General features: G+C 47.0%; 1 protein-coding gene across 1 annotated transcript in view; it reads right to left on the bottom strand.

Moving 5' to 3' along the window:
* PAPPA2 (pappalysin 2) overlaps positions 1-18,739 on the bottom strand; it is a 95,341-nt gene that overhangs the window by 56,768 nt on the left and 19,834 nt on the right. The window contains exons 3-6 of the mRNA XM_075096847.1: positions 9,866-10,011; positions 2,639-2,932; positions 1,664-1,856; positions 25-146 (exon numbers count right to left, since the gene is read on the bottom strand). Of these exons, the coding sequence (XP_074952948.1) occupies positions 25-146; positions 1,664-1,856; positions 2,639-2,932; positions 9,866-10,011 (755 nt within the window). The remainder of the gene's footprint in view (positions 1-24; positions 147-1,663; positions 1,857-2,638; positions 2,933-9,865; positions 10,012-18,739) is intronic.

Genomic DNA, 18,739 nt, shown 5'->3' with positions numbered 1-18,739 from the left:
CAGGGGAAGAGAGGAGGTGTTTACCTTCTGCTTCTTCTGGGGTCCAGTAGCCAGAGGAATCACAGACCCGAGGGGAAGAAGCCTCATGCACATACTGATGGAAGGTGCCATCCTCTGCACAGTCATCACAGAGTGTGTCCTGCTCCCTGCAGGCAGAAGACAAAGGCATTGGTGTGTTTAATCATGACCAGTTAACTTTCCATCCACATTTGTCCAAGCAGGATCAGATGAGAAGTTGGAAAAGAAAAGCTAAGCTCTCAGGAAGCCCCGTGGCATATCATCCTGCTTTGTCAAAGACAGGAGAATAAGAGTGACCAGGGGACAAGCCAGATTTAATCCCTCCTCTTCTACAGGCTCTCTGGGTAGTTTTGGACAAGCCATTGAATCGCCTGTTCCCTACCCATGAAGCAGAGCTAACAGACTTCATGCTTCCCAGGGCAAAACCTCTGCAGTTGGGTGGGTGCACTTGGGTTTATCTCTGCTAAAGCCCAGAGTCAGGTTTTTAGCTTTTGTCACTAGTGCAGTACCAGACAGTCAAAATAATGTCAGTTGGGTACCACTGTACTCTCTAGGAAAGAAAAAGAGACTTTTCTGTGATAAAGACCAGCCTCAGGCCCTTTCCTTGGCAAGTTTGTCACAGGGGATGCAGAACCCGCACCATGGACCAGCTCCTGACCTGATTATGAGCGAGAGCTAGGGATCGATCTGAAGACTCAGCACCTGCCTCCTAGACTGGTGATCTCCTGCTCCCAAACCACTCTGTTCCCCACCAAAGCAATTTGTTTGGATGACTCAAGGCCACACAGCACTCAGGGGCTCTCATGCCTGTGGGGCTAACTGGTACACACTCTCAGTATCTCTGGGACAAAAGGCCTATGGTAGAGAGCATCGGTTCTCTGAAAAAGGCAGCAAACACTGTCCCAGGGTTGTCCCAGCTGTCCTCAAACACTGTTTTCCTTTGAATTGCAAAATCTATGTGAAGTAGCTTTAAAACAATTTCAAGAGCTCTTTAACATTTGCTTATGGTCCCATAATAAAACCATAGACCTAAAACCTGGTGGAAACTGAAATGTTTTAGTAATAGGGGCTTCTGAATAGAGGCATTGGTGATGTACCAGTAGAGGCATTGGTGACTCCCCAGTGTTGGGGAGACAGAAGACAGCTCAGGGCAATGCACTGCTCACCAGCCAAAGAACTCTGGTTCCTCAGCATCGTTTTTCTGGCTTGAAAAGTTTCCTGACTAACCCCCAGTTAGTTACACCATGAGTCCGTGACAGCAATGGGAACGAAACCCAGCTCTTGCGGTTCGAGCTCCCTGCCTTAACCACAAGGCTGCATTTCCTCCTGGTAAATGGCTATTTTATACAGTAAGTGCTAAATGAAGCTCATTTTTCATTCTATGATTGCACTCTGGGGTTTTAGAATTGGCATTGCCTCCCAACACTTTTTGGCTTCCCCTCCAGCACCCCAACAGCAGAAGGCTTGCTGGAGAGCCCACACACCAGCTGGACCATCGCAGCAGCCCCGCTCTTGTGCCTGAGAGCTCTGCTGCAGGCAACCAAGGGGGAAAGGGGATGGGGGGATCTGCACCGCAGAGAGACCCTTGTCCCTTCTAGCAGGATCCTGTGCAAGACCAAGACTATAGCAACAGCAGATCCCTTACCTCTCATGGATGACACCGCTGATGGGAGGCAGCCAGTAGATGCTGAGGGAGTCCTGTGTCTGCCCTGTGACCATGGGAGGGATTGGGATGGGTGCAGGCTTCTTGCTCTGGCCCCAGCGCTGGTACACCAGGTCCAGGTAGCAATGCATCCGGGCCACTTGGTTGGGGGTGAAGGTATTGGTACAGTCATCATCTGGGGGAAGAGAGGCCAGGCTGAGGGTGGGAGGGATCGGCCAGTGGGGCACGGCAATGTACACCCTTCCTGATCTCCAAACTGCTTTGGAAACCTCTAGAGAGACATGGGAGACACCAGAGTGTGGTGGCTCTCCTGCCAGGACTCTCTGGTGTCATGTGTCCCCAAAGCCACAAGATGGCACTGCCTCAGCAGCGCCACATTCCTGCACTTGTTCAGCACCAGCTCACACCAGCCCTAACGCCTGGGCAGTGCCACCATCCTCATGGGACTCGCAGTGGGTCAGCAGGGAGTGACAGAACTGATCTTCAGGCTTTGGTCCTCCTGGGTTGCCAGGAGGAACACACCAGCCCTCTGCGGTGTGCCTTTGGAAACCAAGCCAAAACATCTCAACTTGAAGGTCCAAAATGATAATAGTAGAAGTAGTAGTATATAATAATAATTATTATTATTATTATTACTTATTATTATAAGCAATAGTAATAATTAAGTTGCTTCAGGTCTGGAGAACAAAAGCATACCACCATGCACACAAGAACAGCCTTGATGCGTGTCCAATGACAGACTGGCAGCGGGGAGGGAGGGATGGAAACATCCTGCAGCAAGAAAGGGGCTGAAGCTACTGCAAGCACAGGCTGCAGCCCGCCACATCCCAACACACCAGGAGGGACCACATCAGTTAGAGAATGAGGGAAGGGACTACTGATGGAGGCAGAGGGAGAGAAATCCAAGCTTCTAGCACAGGTGACACTTTAAAATTTCTAACAATTATTACTCGTTACCTGTGTAACTCATGTAGTTGTTGAAGGGCGTTCCCGTGAAATGTGTCTGGCCACACGTGTCATTGGCAGGATCTGGATCCCGACAGAATTTACTCTTTGGGGTGGGAGCAGTATCAGCACAGAGGTCTCCCGTCTCCATAGACGGAGTTATCTCCCTGCAGGGATCATCACAAGATTCCCGCTCGCTCACTCCCTTAAAGACATGGTACAGCCCCAGGACATGTCCTACTTCATGGATCATGGTGTTCGTGTGGCCGTGCATACCATAATAAGCAGGGTTGAGGACAACTCCACCTAGAATTGCAAGTACAGAGAACATAATCCAGAGAAAGAGACAGCAGGCAGCTGCTGTTACTCACCTGTTCTAGGTAAAACTCCTCTCATTGTGCTTCCAGGTCACAAATGAGGCGCCAGATGGAGACCTGAAGATGGACATATTCACCCTCTTGTAGGATGGGAAGAAGGGTTCTTCGACCTCTTGGAGTGGAAAGGGGTGGGTAATTTTTCTTTGCCTTCTGATCACACCGCTTCCCCCAACATCTTCAATCATTTCAGCTACGATTTCCCTCTGTGTCTTTTCACATGTTTATAATTCAGTGGCTGCTTTGGTTCATTCTTACATCTCCAAATGGGGTTTGGAGCCAGAGCACCAAATGAAGACATGCTGTGAGTCTACAGGTGTAATCTTTTGAACCAGAGGACACGAGACCTTCCCTGGCCTAGACAGGTGGCTAAAGCATGTCAGCTCCCATGGCAGGTGAAGACAACAAGGTGCCTAGCAAAGACCTGGCACACTTGGCTGTACCAGCTAGAAGCCACCTTCCGCACAAGCCCATATGAAGATTCAAATGCACTGCCTCTGGCCCCTACTGAGAAAACATCAATGATCCATTGCTTAAACCTCCAAACCAGATCCTAAGGGGTAAACTAAAATTCTCATGAGGTGCTGTTGCAATCCACTAAGCTTATACCACAAACCTGACCCAAATTCATTATGTATTTTAGAGTGGGATTTTTCAAAATGCAGCTTCTGAAGATCCCTTCCCCTCCTTCAGAGGAGTTTGTGTGCGGGCAAGGTGCACCAAATGAACCAGGTGAGAACTTCCTCCACCCTCCACCTTCCCCCATCACAGTCCTACTCCTCTTCACTGGGGTATCCCAGCCCCTTGGCTCAAAGGGGCACAAAGGGGCAGTTCATCTCCAAGCCAGTTTGGTGCCAGTTCAACTGTTAAACATGCTGGAGTATGGATACAGACTAAACCCCCCCAAAAATCCCCAGAGCTGCCACCTCATACTGATAGCACCAGCATGGAGCTCGATAGGGACCCATGATGATCCTGCCCTAAGCTGCCTCTTGGCTCTAAACAAGGTGCCTTTCCTCTCCTGCCCACTCACCTGCGATGGGAAGACAAAGGATCAATAATGCTGAGGGAAGTCAGGTGGAGTAGAGGATTCCCTTTGCTCACTGCCAACATCTCTAACTTCTGACCTGGGATGCACACCCTGTACTGACAACTCTGTACCACATCTGCTGGGAAACAGTCCACAGAAGATGCTCAAGAACAAAACTTACCTTTCTTCTCTGACCTCCTTTTATTTCTTTATTTTGCCTAAACAGAAATCTCTTTGGCAATTCTGCTTTTTTTCTCCCTGCTTTGAGGCTTTTCATTGGTCATTTCCTCCCCTTTCCTCTTCTCATTTCCTTGCTCCATCCACTTTTCCATGCTGCCTTATGGTGGAGAAGCAAGGGCTGGGGAATACCAGCAAGATGAGGGGGCAAAAAAAGCAGACTCCAGCGTGTGCCCAGGCTGACTCCAGGCCATACCTCCATGGCACGGGAAGCTGTTTTTACCCAACTACTTTTAACCCAGACAGCTTGGACGGCAGTGCAGTGAATAGTTGGCTCCTGCACAGCTTGCTCCCTTCTTTGCAGGGCCCTGGAGGATTTACTCTGCCAGCTACCTCGCAGCAGAGCCTCTGCTACTGCATCTCTGCTGCTGATTTCTGCCCCTGCCAGCAAAGTTAAAATTGGCAGAGGGCCACCATGTGATTCTGTCTCCAGCCACAGCATAGACTGCTTGAAATCTGCTCCTGGATCAGCTCCGTGTGCTACTGGACTACCTCATGTCTTCAAGTACAGGGCATTCCTTCCAAGAGAGGGCTTTCCTGGCAGGACACCAGCAGGTCTGTGACTCTCTGGTGGAACCATGCTGGATGTACACTGGTTTGGGGCTGGAAAGGGGCCTTCAGAGATGCCCTGAGCAATTCTCTTGAGCCCAACAGGGTTGCAAGAGGGTGAAGAAATAAGGGTGGCATCTTCTATGGAGCATCCTGCATGTGTGACTCATGGAAGGGCTGAGACACACCACTGACCTGTCAAGTAGCACCATTTCTTAGCTAAAAATTCATGTTTGTTGTTCTTCCTCCCCACAGTGTGGGTCTTACGTCCAGGGCAACTTGGCTAGAGGCAAAGGATGGGCCACAGGGTAGTTGCATTCCCTTTCTCCCCAGCTGTAAAACACCACAGCAGAGAACATTGCATCCCATCAGTCAGCTCTTATCCTTTAGTTGACTGAAGATGGGCCACAAGAAGGTACAGAGGTGTAAAAATCCTTTGGGGACCTTCATGTTGTGTCCAATTAATAACTAGGTTTTTGCAGGTCATACCCCTCTCACTTACCAGGCTGGTAAATGCTATAGGTAGCAAAGGGCATCCCATTGATGGCGAACCCAGTGTGCACACACAAAAAAAAAGCTGCTTCTCATTTTAATCAAAACAGGGCATAAGAGAAGAGAAAACAGAAAGAAAAGGCATCTCTGCAGCCAAACCCAAGCCTGAGGAAGGCAGGGGGCTGCCTGCCCAAAGGTCTGAAAGGAGGAATGTGCATGCAGAAAGAAAAGAGTGTTCATAAACAAATAAATGAGATGTGAAAGCCCTGCACGCATCCTGTGGCACTAACCACAAGAAATGGGTCTGAGCACCAGGGGCATGGGAGGCCCTCTGACCAAGCATCACTCTTCCCAGCAGAAACCCAATGCTCTTCCCATGCAGGGGAATAAATGAGATTCCAGTACAGGGAGGGGGAAAACTGTCACAGGGGAGGGATGCCAAGGCTGGGATACCCTGTCCCTTCCCCTCCTCTCTGCTAGCTTCCCCTATCCCATTCGTCCCCACGCTCCACAAGGACAATCATATTTTTAGTACCTTTTGTTTTTTACAGCTAATTAGATGGCAGGATTAGAAACAGCATGAGAACGCTGTCTTCCTTCCAGAACATCCCTGTCCCTCCATTCCCTGTCCCCAGAGCTCCCTGATGAGCTGGGAGAGCTCCCAGCTTTGGACCAGGAAGTTGTAGGTTGTAGGTAAGATGTGGAAGTGTTCATAACAGCCCAAAAATACCAGCCTCCCCTTTCCTGCCTCTGGAAATCAGACTTTCCTTCCTTCTCACCCCTGCCTTTTCCTGCCCTGGAAGATGGACTAAACTGGGCTTTAAGAAAACTCTCCCTCTCATGCCTGAAAGCCAGCCCAAGAAGGCCCCCAAGGTCAGCATTTACACAACCAAGCTAAAAACTTCACTGTCACACCCCTGTGACATCAAGGGGGTCCACCACTCCAAAGCCAGTGATCCAGAGTCTTTGGACTTGCTTGCCCAACCAGGCAGATGAAGAGCTTCAGGTCTGGCCTCACAATATCCTCTCCCTCCAGATCAGGCCTACCAGCTACAGCTGCAGAGCTGGTGACATCCTCAGGGTCAAGCCTCAACTCTGCTCAAGCAACAAGAGGTGGCCAGTCCATCAGCACAGTGAATGATTAGCACTGGTGTGGACCCACCTCATCTTCACTCACACATCCCTTGGAAGCTCCCAGTCCCAGGATGTTGCCCTGCTTCTAGCCATGATCAACAGCAATGCTGAAGGACTCTGGTTCAAGCTAGCTCCCAAGAAGCCAACCTGTTCCTGGGTCAAGGCAGTTGTAGACAATGCATGCTCAAGCAAGCATGGGATCTTTAAACAGCAAACCACAAAGCTGAACCTGTATCACAGGGCCAGTCTTCCCCAAACACTGAATCATGGCATATAATGGAACAAACACATGACAGTTAGTCAGACAGGAAGATGGTCATTGCTTAAGTTACCTTTGATGGAATGGCTGGCCCTCCTTCAGGATCCGCTGACCTCAGCCAGATATATGAGCTGGCCTCAGCTTATATAACTGCAGAAAGTATTTATAACATCAAATATTCACAATTCCCTTGCCTTTCGACCATGTTTATGCAAATACAGTTCACATGCAGCTACGCATGGTGTTCAAAGCATCTGCATTATTACATTAGTAGGGTTTTTGAGGCAAGGCTTTCCACTATGGGAAGCTAAGTTTTTTTACAGGACAGGAGTTGACTCCTTGTGTTTTAGAAGTAAATCTTTATAACTACAAGCTCTCAGAAAATTCATTCCAGACTCCAAGCAAGACCTCTGAATTTGAGAGGAACTCACTTTGATTATGGCAGAAAGACTGAGACAGACAGTATAGCTGGAGGGAGCGGTGCAAACAGACCTGAGATCATCTACCTCTGCTTCTAGCTGGCTGCAAGTTGTCTCTGTCTAGGAGCTTCACAGCAGCTAAAATACTGCCTATAGAAGCATCATAGACCAATTCACCCTCTTCAAGTCAATTATTAAGAGATAATTACTATCTCTTATGCTCCAATGAACACAGTTGCTGTTGATTGGTATTACTACTGGTCTAAAATGGTAAATATCATCCCCAAATCTTCAGGAAGGCTGCCTGAAATTCAAATTTTCTCAGAAAAATAATCTGGAGGAGAGCAATAGATCTGTAAATCATCAGCATAGGAATGGTGACTTAATTTCTGGTAGCCCAAAACAAGCACAGGTAAAGAGAAGGGGATGAAAAAACAAAATTCACTGAAGACTTCCAGAAGGTGAAGACTCCAACAGGAAGGTGAGGAGGACTCTTGAAAACACAGTCAAAGGTCAAGAAAGAATGGTTTCTAAGGAGTTCAAAGTCCAGATGGCAGATTAAAAAACATATAGAGAAGAACTGTTGGAGAACAGTTTGGAAACAGTATGTTTAGTGAGTTTTAAGATGAGAGGAAGTGATAAAATAGAAGAAGGGAAGGCAGTTGGAGAGAAAAATCTCATAATACTGCTCTTGAAAACACCTAAGAAAGTCCAGTTCAGAGACACAAACAGAGCAAAATCTGACCAAGATTCTCTGGAGCCAAGAGGCAGGTTAGCTTCTTGGAGAAGTCAAGTCAAACTCAAGGAACCTATTTGATTCAGGAGGAGAACCAAAACATGAGAGGGTTCATACACATGTATGAAAAAATTAGTGTGGCATTTCTGCTCTATGTAAGCAGACAGTGGCATGGTGGGAGCAGGGCCTGTGTGCTGACCTTAATATTTTAAAGTCAGGATAGACAGGAGATTAGCAAGATTCAGTGCAAGGGAAGAGGTCTGTCTTCTTGGAGACAGACCCCTCCCTTGTGTGAAGACCTGTCTCTACCCCTGGTCACTGTTAGGTTCTTAAAGCTCAGGAATTTTTCTCAAACTACTGTTTACTCCTCCCAAGGTTTCCCTTGTTCTTTCCTCACTGCTTTACGTTCACATCTACTCAGATTCTCCAGTAGCCTCTAGTGAGAGGTTTTGTCAAAAGCCATATATTCATGATCTGCTTAGTCCTAAGTTTCTTGTGTGCTGGGCAATGTGCATGGTACAAAACACTTGATGATGTGGTGAAGCCTACTGTTTACAGAGAACAGAGTCCGCCACCCGCCCTCCCAAGCTCATTAAATCTAAAACCAAGGACAGTCTTGAACCAAAGTCTTCAGTCTGTGCCAGAGCCTCAGAGAAGTTCAGATTCAGCTTCATACTTCACAGCTTTGGCACCAGAGCCAAGACAACACCTCTTTTCCCCTGAACCTCCACAGTAAAACCCTGTTCCAACATTTCCAGATGGTGCCACCTCTTGTGTTCCTGGCTGGACACAAACTCTGAGACCTCAGCTAAATGCAAGCTTTTGATGAAACCAGTCACCCTAATTACCCCTCCATACAACTCCTTGCAAGCCACTGGGAGGGGTCTGAAGAGAACATGTGTGGCTGAACTACTTGCTGTAGTAAGATGATTGTCAAGCTGAGCCTTGGAAGTGATTTCTGGAAGCTGAAGGAATAAATTTCATGGAGATTTGCCTTCCTCAACAAGTAACTGTAGCAATATGCTATTGAAAAAACAGTCCTGAAACTCATTGAGGGAGGGGAAACTGGCAAAAAAGAACTTTAAAACAGGTCTTTAACAGCAGCGTAAAACTTTTAAGGCTGGGACATCACACATGTGTAAAAGCAGAAGGTCTAGGTCTGCTACACAGGTGTCAGGACTAATTATTTCCAGTTACTTATTGAGAAACACTTTAGATGTTTTGACTGCAAAGTGTAAAAGGCTTTGCCAGAAAACTCCGACATTGAAGAGGTGGAGGGAGTGGCAGGAAAAAGAGACAGCAGAAATAGGAGAAAACACACAATACATTTACATTCTAGTGAAGCAGTTGCCATTTTGACAGTTTTTGTAGCCTGCCAAGGCTGATGACCTTAAGAGTCTGCCTTAGATCCACTGAAGCCAAAGAGAACCTTGCCTTCAGCAGGTAGTAAGCCAAGTTATAAAAGCATGGTTTAATTTGATAGTCATCCTCACATTTGCAGCTGGATTCGGAAGTGGCCAGTGCTCCCTGCCTGACCAGCTCTGCAGTCACTCAAATCTGGAGTCTTGGCTCTGACACCACCGACACTCCTGGTTTATCTGTTTGTCATTATGTGCTGCAAAGTGAAGTTCACCATTTCCAAAATCCTGGAAGATAGACCTGGAAGGTCCCAGAGAAGCCAAATGCAAGTCTAAACCCCTCTCCAGAGCCTGCACTGATAGTAAACCTGCAGCTCTTTCTCACTGCCTTCACCATTAAAAGCTTCTCATAACAGCCTGGAAGTCCCTTGTCAGGGTGTAACCCTGCCACCTTATGCACGAGGACATGGGGAACAGGCAGCTCCTTTACTTACAGCAGCAGCTATTGGTACACTCAAAGCCTGTTATCATGACCTTCTTAATAAACATCCTCAATGTTGAGCCAATCATGACTGCCTCTTTTTGCCAGGTCAACCAAGACAGAGGAAAACCAACAACCCTGAGACCCCATGAGTGGAGTAGCTCACTTACCCAGGTGACTAAGGGCCTCTTTATCCCATGGCCAAGTGGCAGCACCAGCCAACTCTTCCCTCACTGAACTGGCGAAGTAAACATTGAGGAAGTGGGAGCTGTTCAGCTGCAGTGCCTCCTTCAGCTCCTTCACACTCATGTACGCCCTGCAAGGACAAAAGAGGGGAGATAGTCAGCATAAACTTCAACAGAGCAAAGAGGAAAAGCAGGAGCCACCTGTAGATATCCTGGAAAGGGTGCAGTAGACATAGAGACCCCATCCTCCATTCTCTGAAACCAACAGCATTTGCTAAAGCACAGAAAAATTCAGCAAGTTTCAACAGGATGACTCATGACACCATTAATTCTGCTCTGTAAGGTGCAAGTTCTGCTAATGAGGGGTTTGGGTGGGAGGCAGTCATGCAAATCTGAAGTTTTGCAAATTACAGTAGCTTTATTGATGAGTTCTACTCTTAAAAGAAGGTTTTCCAACAATGGGGACAAAAGAAACCCCAGAGAACAGGATAAAAGGAGAGAAAATGGGAGTAGAAACGAAGAGAGAAGAAAGGAAATGCAGAAGTCAGTCCTGCTGGGGAAAAGAGAAGGCGTTTGGCATCGGAAAAGTGGAATTTGATTGGGGGGGGAATGAGTTTTTGTGAGAAGAGAGGAAGGAATACAGAACTCCAACTGATTCCATCAAGAGTTTTCTGGGGTTGTCTCTGATACAGGTGAGGGCAGGAATGGACATCAAACCTTATTCTTGGGAGCAGATAGGGTTTGCCAACTGGAGCCAAGAAGTCAATTCTCCAGTGTGTCTGGAGAAGTTCATGACCATGGCCCTCTACTCTATCCTTTTCTCCAGGACAACCAGTATGAGGTGGCAGTGCATGGTAAGAACAAGGAGTGACTGCAGAGCACAGGCACATAACACATCAAGAAACATGCTACCTCACCCCCATCCCTGTGTATTGTATAAGAAAGAGCTTGAGTAAAGGATATCTCAGAATTTGCTCCAAGAAACCTCTCTTCCAGCTCTGCTCAAAACAGACCCTGGAGAAAAGTGCTGCCTGGGTCCCCCCAGCATTGAGCCAATAGCAGGGTCCTCTTCACATGAATCTGTCTCTCTGCATGTGATCTGAATCCTTTCCAACACGAGGTCTGGGATGTTTGCAGGAGCCAGGGCAGGGAAGCACAGGAGCTCCCAAAATAAGCTTGATGGGGAGAAAGGGACATCTCTGGAGACAGATCCATCAAAGGGCATGTTTAGTGGGGAAAGCCTCCTGACAACACTGCTGGCTGTCTCTCCTCCCATCTCCAGAGCTAGGAATAAAGAGTTGCAGGAACAGAAAAAATACTAGAATGGGGATATCCAAGACATCCATTTCTAAAGGGCATAGGAAGGTAATGGGCTGGGAGAGGCTGGTAGGCAATAGGCATTGCAGTAGAGCAGTAACACCCATGGGTATGTCTGGGTGTCCACAAAATGATCCTTACAACGTGGCATGTCTCTCAGCACTTGGAGGAAAAAAACCCCAGCAGTCAGGAAATTTATGTTTCACTCTCCCCTCTGCATGATGGTTTCTGCAAAGGTCTACATTGCATTCACCAGTACACCAATAGGCCTGGAGTTGATCTTTAGGCAGTTTATGTTCTCAGCTGTATAAAATGATCAGGATCTAACTTAATAATAACAATAATAACAACAATAAGAATAGCAGTGGGATTGTAGGGCCTTGGGCTGTGCTGCATATGCCAGATACTCTTTTAAATCAAGTAATACCATTTCCACACTCAGTTCCATTAACCTCATGGGTTGAGAGAGCATTAGAACAGGTAACCCTAGAAGATATTGTCTCTAAGACCTGACTCAAAGTCTTCAAAATCTGAGGACCCTGACCCACGGTTTGTGAAGCCATTAAAGAGATTCTAAGCAGGGAAAACACTCATGGAAAGGCTTCAAATACATCACTGTTTGATGATGGAAATGCACCATTGTGGAAATATGACATAAGAATGACTAAACCTGCAGCATAAGGCCAACAGCAACATTAAGGTGGTGGAAAGCATTTCCATGCTTCCAGGAGCAATTGGCATCTTTGAGCTGCACAGAGAGGTTATGAAGGTAATGCAAGCAATTCTTTGTGGCACACCAGCTATATTTGAACAAGCAGCTTCTGTAAAAGTCATGTCCATTAGTGCATTCCACACCACAACATTGAATTATGGAAGGAAGAACAAAAAGCTGAGCATGGGCTAAGGGGAAAAAGGCATGTTCTCATCAGAGATATGAAGTGAGAAGGGAAGCCGATGAGAGATGTGCAAATACACTGTTCAAGATGTCAAGATCCCTAATCAAGTTGTTATAACAGACTTGTTTAGAAAGAGAGAGTTTGCTACAGCAAATGGAAGAGAAGGAGGAAAATGATAAAAAAATAGAGGAAGAGGATTCCAGAAGTAGACTAGAGCAGGATGGCATGTGGAGCAGAGCTCAGTAAACCCAAGGGTGGCGAATTCCCTGGATCAGAAATAACAGAGTCTTGGAGCAGCCATTGCTGACTTGGGAGGTGTTAGATAATAAGGATCTGCTGACTACCTTTCCCCTACCAGTCAGCCCCAATAGGGCATCCTGGGCTGGAGACATCTCACCCACCTTCCCAGCAACAAAGCAGCACCAAAACTTCAGTCACTTTAGAAAATCTTGGCTGGACTGTATAGCAGCATTTAATGGTGAGATAAGATGCCCAGCTTGCCTTCACCAGGCCCCAAAATCTCCCACCACAAAGCAGCATTCCCAGAACACTTTCCCCAGCCACATCAGCTTGCAGAGAGAAAACTCTCCCAATCGGAAACGGCAAATTAGGAGAACATGTCTTCTCTGTGATGTCTTGCCTGAGCATCCCAGACACGCGGCATGCTGACGCCACCCCTTCAACCCAACCAAGACGGGAGCAGGCTGGGAGGAATAGATAGAGAGAAGAATAAACAAACCTGAAGGACATATTTGTGGTGTGACTCGGAAGGAAGAAAAGCAAAAAAATTCATAGAAATAGAGCATAACGGAAGGCAAACAGGGAGACAAAGACTCCTTCATGTACCAGAGCTGCTCGGGGGACACAGACTTAAAAATAACATTGATTCCTGACCTATGATATCTTGGAAAAATAGCCCCAAACCCTTCTAGGCTGTCCAAATTCTGAGAGCTGACATCAGCCCTATTCAGAGGGGTATTCCCGCCGCCCCTCTTCTGGAGACTTGATGTTTTTCTGGCTGTCGCCTGCCATTCCCTTGACACTAGCAACATTTTTTTGTCAACCCTTAATTATAAATAACTGTAATTTCCTCCATTGAGAGATTTGGATGGTTCATGGCTGTGTCATGGGTAGGGGGAGCCGTTTCAGCACTGAGAGATGTTCAGATAAATAGAGGAGAGGAAAGGACCCCGATTTCACTCACTGCAGCATGGAAAGTGCAAATATCATGCTGCTGGTGTCCCCAAAGACAGGACCAAGACCAAAACAACTCTAGAATGGGCAACTCCAATTCCCTTCAATCCACATTTCCCACTGGCATCCTTAGCTTAGACAAGGAGCATGTAACTGGCGTCTTCGCCTGTCGCTTACTGCCAAGGTCATGATCCCCCTCTTCTTCCGCGCTTCTGTTATTTTCCCAGGAGGAAGGCAGAGCAGCCTTTGGTCTCCAAAAACAGCTTAAATGACAGCCCTCCCCTCTGCTCCCCAAATAGCTTCTCAATGCCTACAAGACCACAGTATTCCAAACTAGATGGTATTTACATCAGCATGGGCACTGTAAGCCAACACACAAACACAAGGAAGGCCAGAGGGACACATGAAGGCACAGCTATCAGCTAAGCAGCAAAAAATATCAACCCTAAAGAACAGGGCAGGGGATAGAAGAGAGATAGAAGAGCCACCAGGTTTTCCAGACTCAGAGCAAATGTTTTTCCAAGAACATTCAAAACTCATTGGTGAGCTGCTAGCTGCATGGTAATACCACCTTGACCTGAGGAGTATTTGCAACCCTGGGAGAGCAGAGCTTGCAAGAAGAGTATAAGCAAGAGCAGAGAGATATTAGGGACATGACAGCTATGGACTGCCATTATTAGAAATGAGCACAGGCATGAACACCATCCGAAATGATGGTATTTGAGCATGACAGTGCTGACCTGTGATGCTGTTGACTTAAAGTTCTGCTGAATGACAGTAGTTAACAGTCTGACTTTAAGTCAGGCTTAGTTATCACACTTTATACTGACTTACTTGTGGGACCCATGGTTGGCAGAAAGCAAGATGGGGAAGAAGCCTGGACCTTGTATCACTCTACAGCAGCACAGTGGAGCCACACAGACACTTGTGTGGTCCTGGTTCTGGGTTAGGATCACATGGCTCTGTATGGAACTGCATGATGTACTGTCATTGTGTGACATTTCAGGCTATCAAACAAAGGAAAAGATGAGGTACAGCAGCTTCAGTGACTGTGTCACTGTAGACTAGTGGAATCAGAGACTAATAACTGCAGGTCGAAAGGACCTCCACAGTTCATCCAATCTGACTCCTATGCTCAAAACAGGTCTAATTAAATCAGATGGCTCAAGACCATATCCAGCTGAGACCTGAACATGTCTGAAGACAGAGGTTTCACAATTTCTCTTGGCAACCTATTCCAGTATTTAACCACCCTCATGGTAAAAAAAGATTTCCTAATGTCTAATCTAACTTTCTCATGTTCCAACTTGTGTCCATTGCTTCCTGTCCTATCATCATTAACCTCTTCTCAGAGTCCTGCTCCATCTTCTCTGTGTCACCCCATCACACCAAACAGGAAAGCCATCAAACTACTACAGCTTTACATGGAAAACTATTACTGCACTAGACCTTACCACACTAAGGTCTAAAGACCCAAAGCTTCCTTTCTGATCAGCTGAAACATCATGGTCCACCCATGATCCCCAGGCCTCCCTGGAGAACACTCACATCCCTTCCTCATGCTTTTCCTTGGACAATTTTGCCCTAGCCATGGGGCAGACAGCATTTTTGTACTCACAGATATAAGTCAAGCTCTGGGCTGGCTTGGTCACAGAAGACAACTTGACATACTCTGGAAAGAGAGAGCTGTTGCTGCTTTTCCAGACAGCAATTTCTGGCAGCAACAATAGGACCACTGGTGGTGCACAGGTGGGAGAGAAGAGAGGATCTGCTAATCTATGGGGCTGTAAAATGGACCATCAAACTGTAACACAAGCCTGATGTGGTTTAAGGTGGGAGAAGAGGAGCAAGAGTGGCACTTTCTAGTGATAGCCATAACATAACAGGAAGTCTTGGGGCCATTAAAGTGACCATTACCACTGAAAGGCAAAAGATGGCATTTCCAAATGAAAAGCAAGGCCAGCATGTGCCCCATGGAGTACCATCAATCAAACTGAATTCTCTGGGTACTGCAAAGGATGCAGTGTGTAATGCCACAGGAATTCCACTGCAATTCAAAAATAGGAGTCTTTTCCCTGTAGACATTTCAGAGGGAATGTGGGAGTGAGGTTGGGTGGAAGTTGTCCAAGTGCCCTCCACAGACAGCTGGAAAATACTTGAGGCCCAGCCAGCTCCAGCTAACCATACAGCTTAATGAAGTCACAGGGGATTCCTGGCTCTGCTTTCATGTCCTTCACCCACCGCAAGGAAATTCCTCTTCCTAATCCCCTCCCCAGGCAGGGAGGCTCCCTTATTTCCCAAACCTCTGCTTGACAAACAAGGAATCCCTCAGACTTCCCAAAAATGAGCACGAGCCTGCCACTAACTTTTCTGCTGTTCTGTCAGCCTCAAGGCTGCAAAGGGTTAATGCAACACACAGCAACTTTGCTTCTGAGGCACGAGCCAAAACCCCAGAGCCACAACTCAATCCATGAAGACAGGTGCTGAATCAAGTGGCATGACTATCTTCAGAGAACAGACTTTCTAAACTCTCCATATCATCAGTGAAGAGAGATGCTCCTCTAGATGGTGAGCCAAAGCAAGCATCTTCTGATTCACCCCTGCCAAAGGACTCCTCTCCTTGGTACTCTTTAGGGGTCTCTGCTTGCATATACGAATCTTCTTTACCAGAATTTGTGAACCCTCATCCCTGTTCCCAGCACATGAATTCCCAGATAATGCTCAGCTTTGCCTACATTCTGCCCTGCTGCAAGCAGACAAAACCAACTACCATGACATAAACAGGACATAGTACCATGTTGGCTCAGCACACAAGCCAAGATGGGATACTTGGTCTGCCTCCAGACTAGACTGATGGTGGTTCCTGTAGCTAGAGCTGCCTCACACTCTGGGTTTACCTGCCCTGAAATTTCTGGTTTTAATGCAGCTGGGGGGATGCTGTATTTTTAGGCAAAAGTTTAAGTCCTTCTGTACTTGTTAAGACTACTTGCATCCCCATGACTGTGGTCTAGGAGCGCTGACTCCAGTCCAGCACTACGCTGGTACAGCACAAACATCCTTGCCAGCATCATGGCAACTTGACAAGGCAGCAACATCCAAACGACTCTCATCTGGACAGGCTTTGGTAACACAGCCAGACACAAAACATGCAAGAGGTGAAAGAAAGGCTGAGGAACAGCCAGATACTCCCCTGGGATCACAGGAAGCACAACACTGCTGGAATAATACCCTCTGTGGTGTTCAGGAGTCTCTCATCAGCTTCGCTAGGTGTTAGACTCCAGCCAAAGAGCATTTGAGTACACAGGGCACAAGGGCATAATGCACCTCTTAGACATGCCTGGAAAAACCCACCTCTGAGGCACTGACAGCATGAGTAGAACAGCTTGGGAAGCAGCCATTACTGGCAGCACCGCTTAAGAGACAGTTTAAAATTTGCATGAGTGGCCAAGTATCAAGATGTCAGAGGGTGACAGAGCAAAACACTCCTACATAAGGGCCTTCAAGACCAGGGGTTTCCCTTATGCATGAGCAATTCCTGTTGGATTCAGAAGTAACCCGCAGTCTCCATGTGGGAGGTAGATTTAGCTTTGGGAGTAAAGCCATAGCAGATGCTGCAGGGTCAGTGTTGCACTGGTAAAGCTGCAGATGGGATCAAAAAGACAAGTTGTGGTTCGAGGCTGTGACACTTCCATGTGGGGGAACAGACCAAGAAGGCTGCAGATCACTAGCACATGCAGACAAGCTCCCAGTTACATCAGACGGTAGTATGCAACTTCTTGAGGTCAGATTTGGGCAAGAAAGATAATAACATTAGTGTTAGACCAGAAAGCCCTGCAGGGCATTTTGCCCTGAGATAGGCTAAAGAATAAGTGCTGCTAACAATGGCATGGCCTAGCTATTCCTGGAAGTGTTTGCTAAAAAGTTATTCACTAAATCATCGCTGCACCAGCCAAAGGCAATGCTATTTTAGACCTGGTTTTGGTAAGCAGTGTAGAAATTATGGAAGAGCTGATGAGAGAAAGAAAACTTGGCCTGAACTAATAATAAGTTGATTCATATTGATTTAAATGAAGGAATAAAGGCAGGTCTTAAACTAAGAATCGAAAAACAGGACGGACCAGCAGGCGCCACTGCATCCAAGATGCCAGGGACAATGGGTGAAATGGAAATTCCCTGAAATCAAGCTGACTACCCTGAAGACAAAAAAAACAAAAGGCCCTTTTAGAAATAAGAGGAGCAGCAGAAGGAAGGAGCTGATCTGCTAAGCAGGGTAGATGGAACTGAAGCTCAGCATAATTGAGATGCATCCCTGGACAAAATTAACGCATGGTCTCCACCTTTATTCAGGATTGCAAGGCAGAATTAGACTTTCTTTCCAGCAAGATACAGCAAGATTAAGGACATGGTACTGGAGCAGAGCTCAAGATGGGGGGGGGGGGAGTGGCAGCAGTTGTATGGGGGCTGAAGTGCCATCTGGGCAGGGTGAGAGGAAAGATGAAACACTGGGGAGGTGGCAGTGAGTCCCAACTCTGAATGGGGAGGGATGTAGCAATAGAAAACAAGGGGCAAAAAACAGGAGGGGAAGTGCAGAAATATAAATATTTCTAGATAAACAAAAAATCAGTGGATATAATACATTTCTAAGCAGGAGCCAGGGGAAATGCTACCCCAAATCCAGAACTGACCACAGGGCATATGACTGGAGAACTAATACGACACCTGCACTAGACGGGTGAAAAAATATCATAATGAGACAGGCTGATCTGATTGTCCTCTCTCTGACAGACCTTAAATCCACCTGCAAATTTCAGCAGACTTTCAGGTATAAAGGTCTCCATGCTATTACTTTCATCCTCCTACCCCATCTTTGGGAAAAAAAAAATGGCAATGCATAAACACAGGAACTGATGTAGATGTGATCACCCAAAGGTCAGTGAAGAACATGTCATGCCCTCTCTGGGCAAACTCTGAATACACTGCCAGGGATACAAAATTTTTAACCAGCTGTCTGCACCAACAGCTCCCAGACCCTGCTGGCGTGAAAGCAACAGAGGCATGCTGCACTTGCTGGCATTTCTCTCGAGAAGCAAGAATTGGGCATCAAGGACTCGTCTTTGCCTCTGGCACCACACCAGGGCACCTGACTTTAGGAAACCCACATCAATTCCTTCCCCCCAGCCTGCTCAGAGACTGTTTTCTTTTCTGCAGCACACTGGTTTCCTCTCAGAATCTTGTTATAGCTCTGTTGACAGCTTATATGCAGGGTGGGGAAGCAGGGACCGGTTTTAAGAGAGGTTGCACATGACACACTGGTATCCATGTTTTGGGGGTTGAACTGAACATGCTCCCCCACTAACTTGTGCTGAATACATGAGAGTAAACCTTGGGAGACCTTTACCCCCAGCTGGGCTCTTGCAGCATGGTGGACGCCCTTAGGACACTCATGCCGATG

Source organism: Phalacrocorax aristotelis, chromosome 6 (assembly GCF_949628215.1).
Source record: "Phalacrocorax aristotelis chromosome 6, bGulAri2.1, whole genome shotgun sequence".
Classification (NCBI taxonomy): Eukaryota; Metazoa; Chordata; class Aves; order Suliformes; family Phalacrocoracidae; genus Phalacrocorax; species Phalacrocorax aristotelis.
The sequence above is the reverse complement of the archived record's forward strand: the minus strand, read 5'-3'. Positions and strand labels throughout refer to the sequence as shown.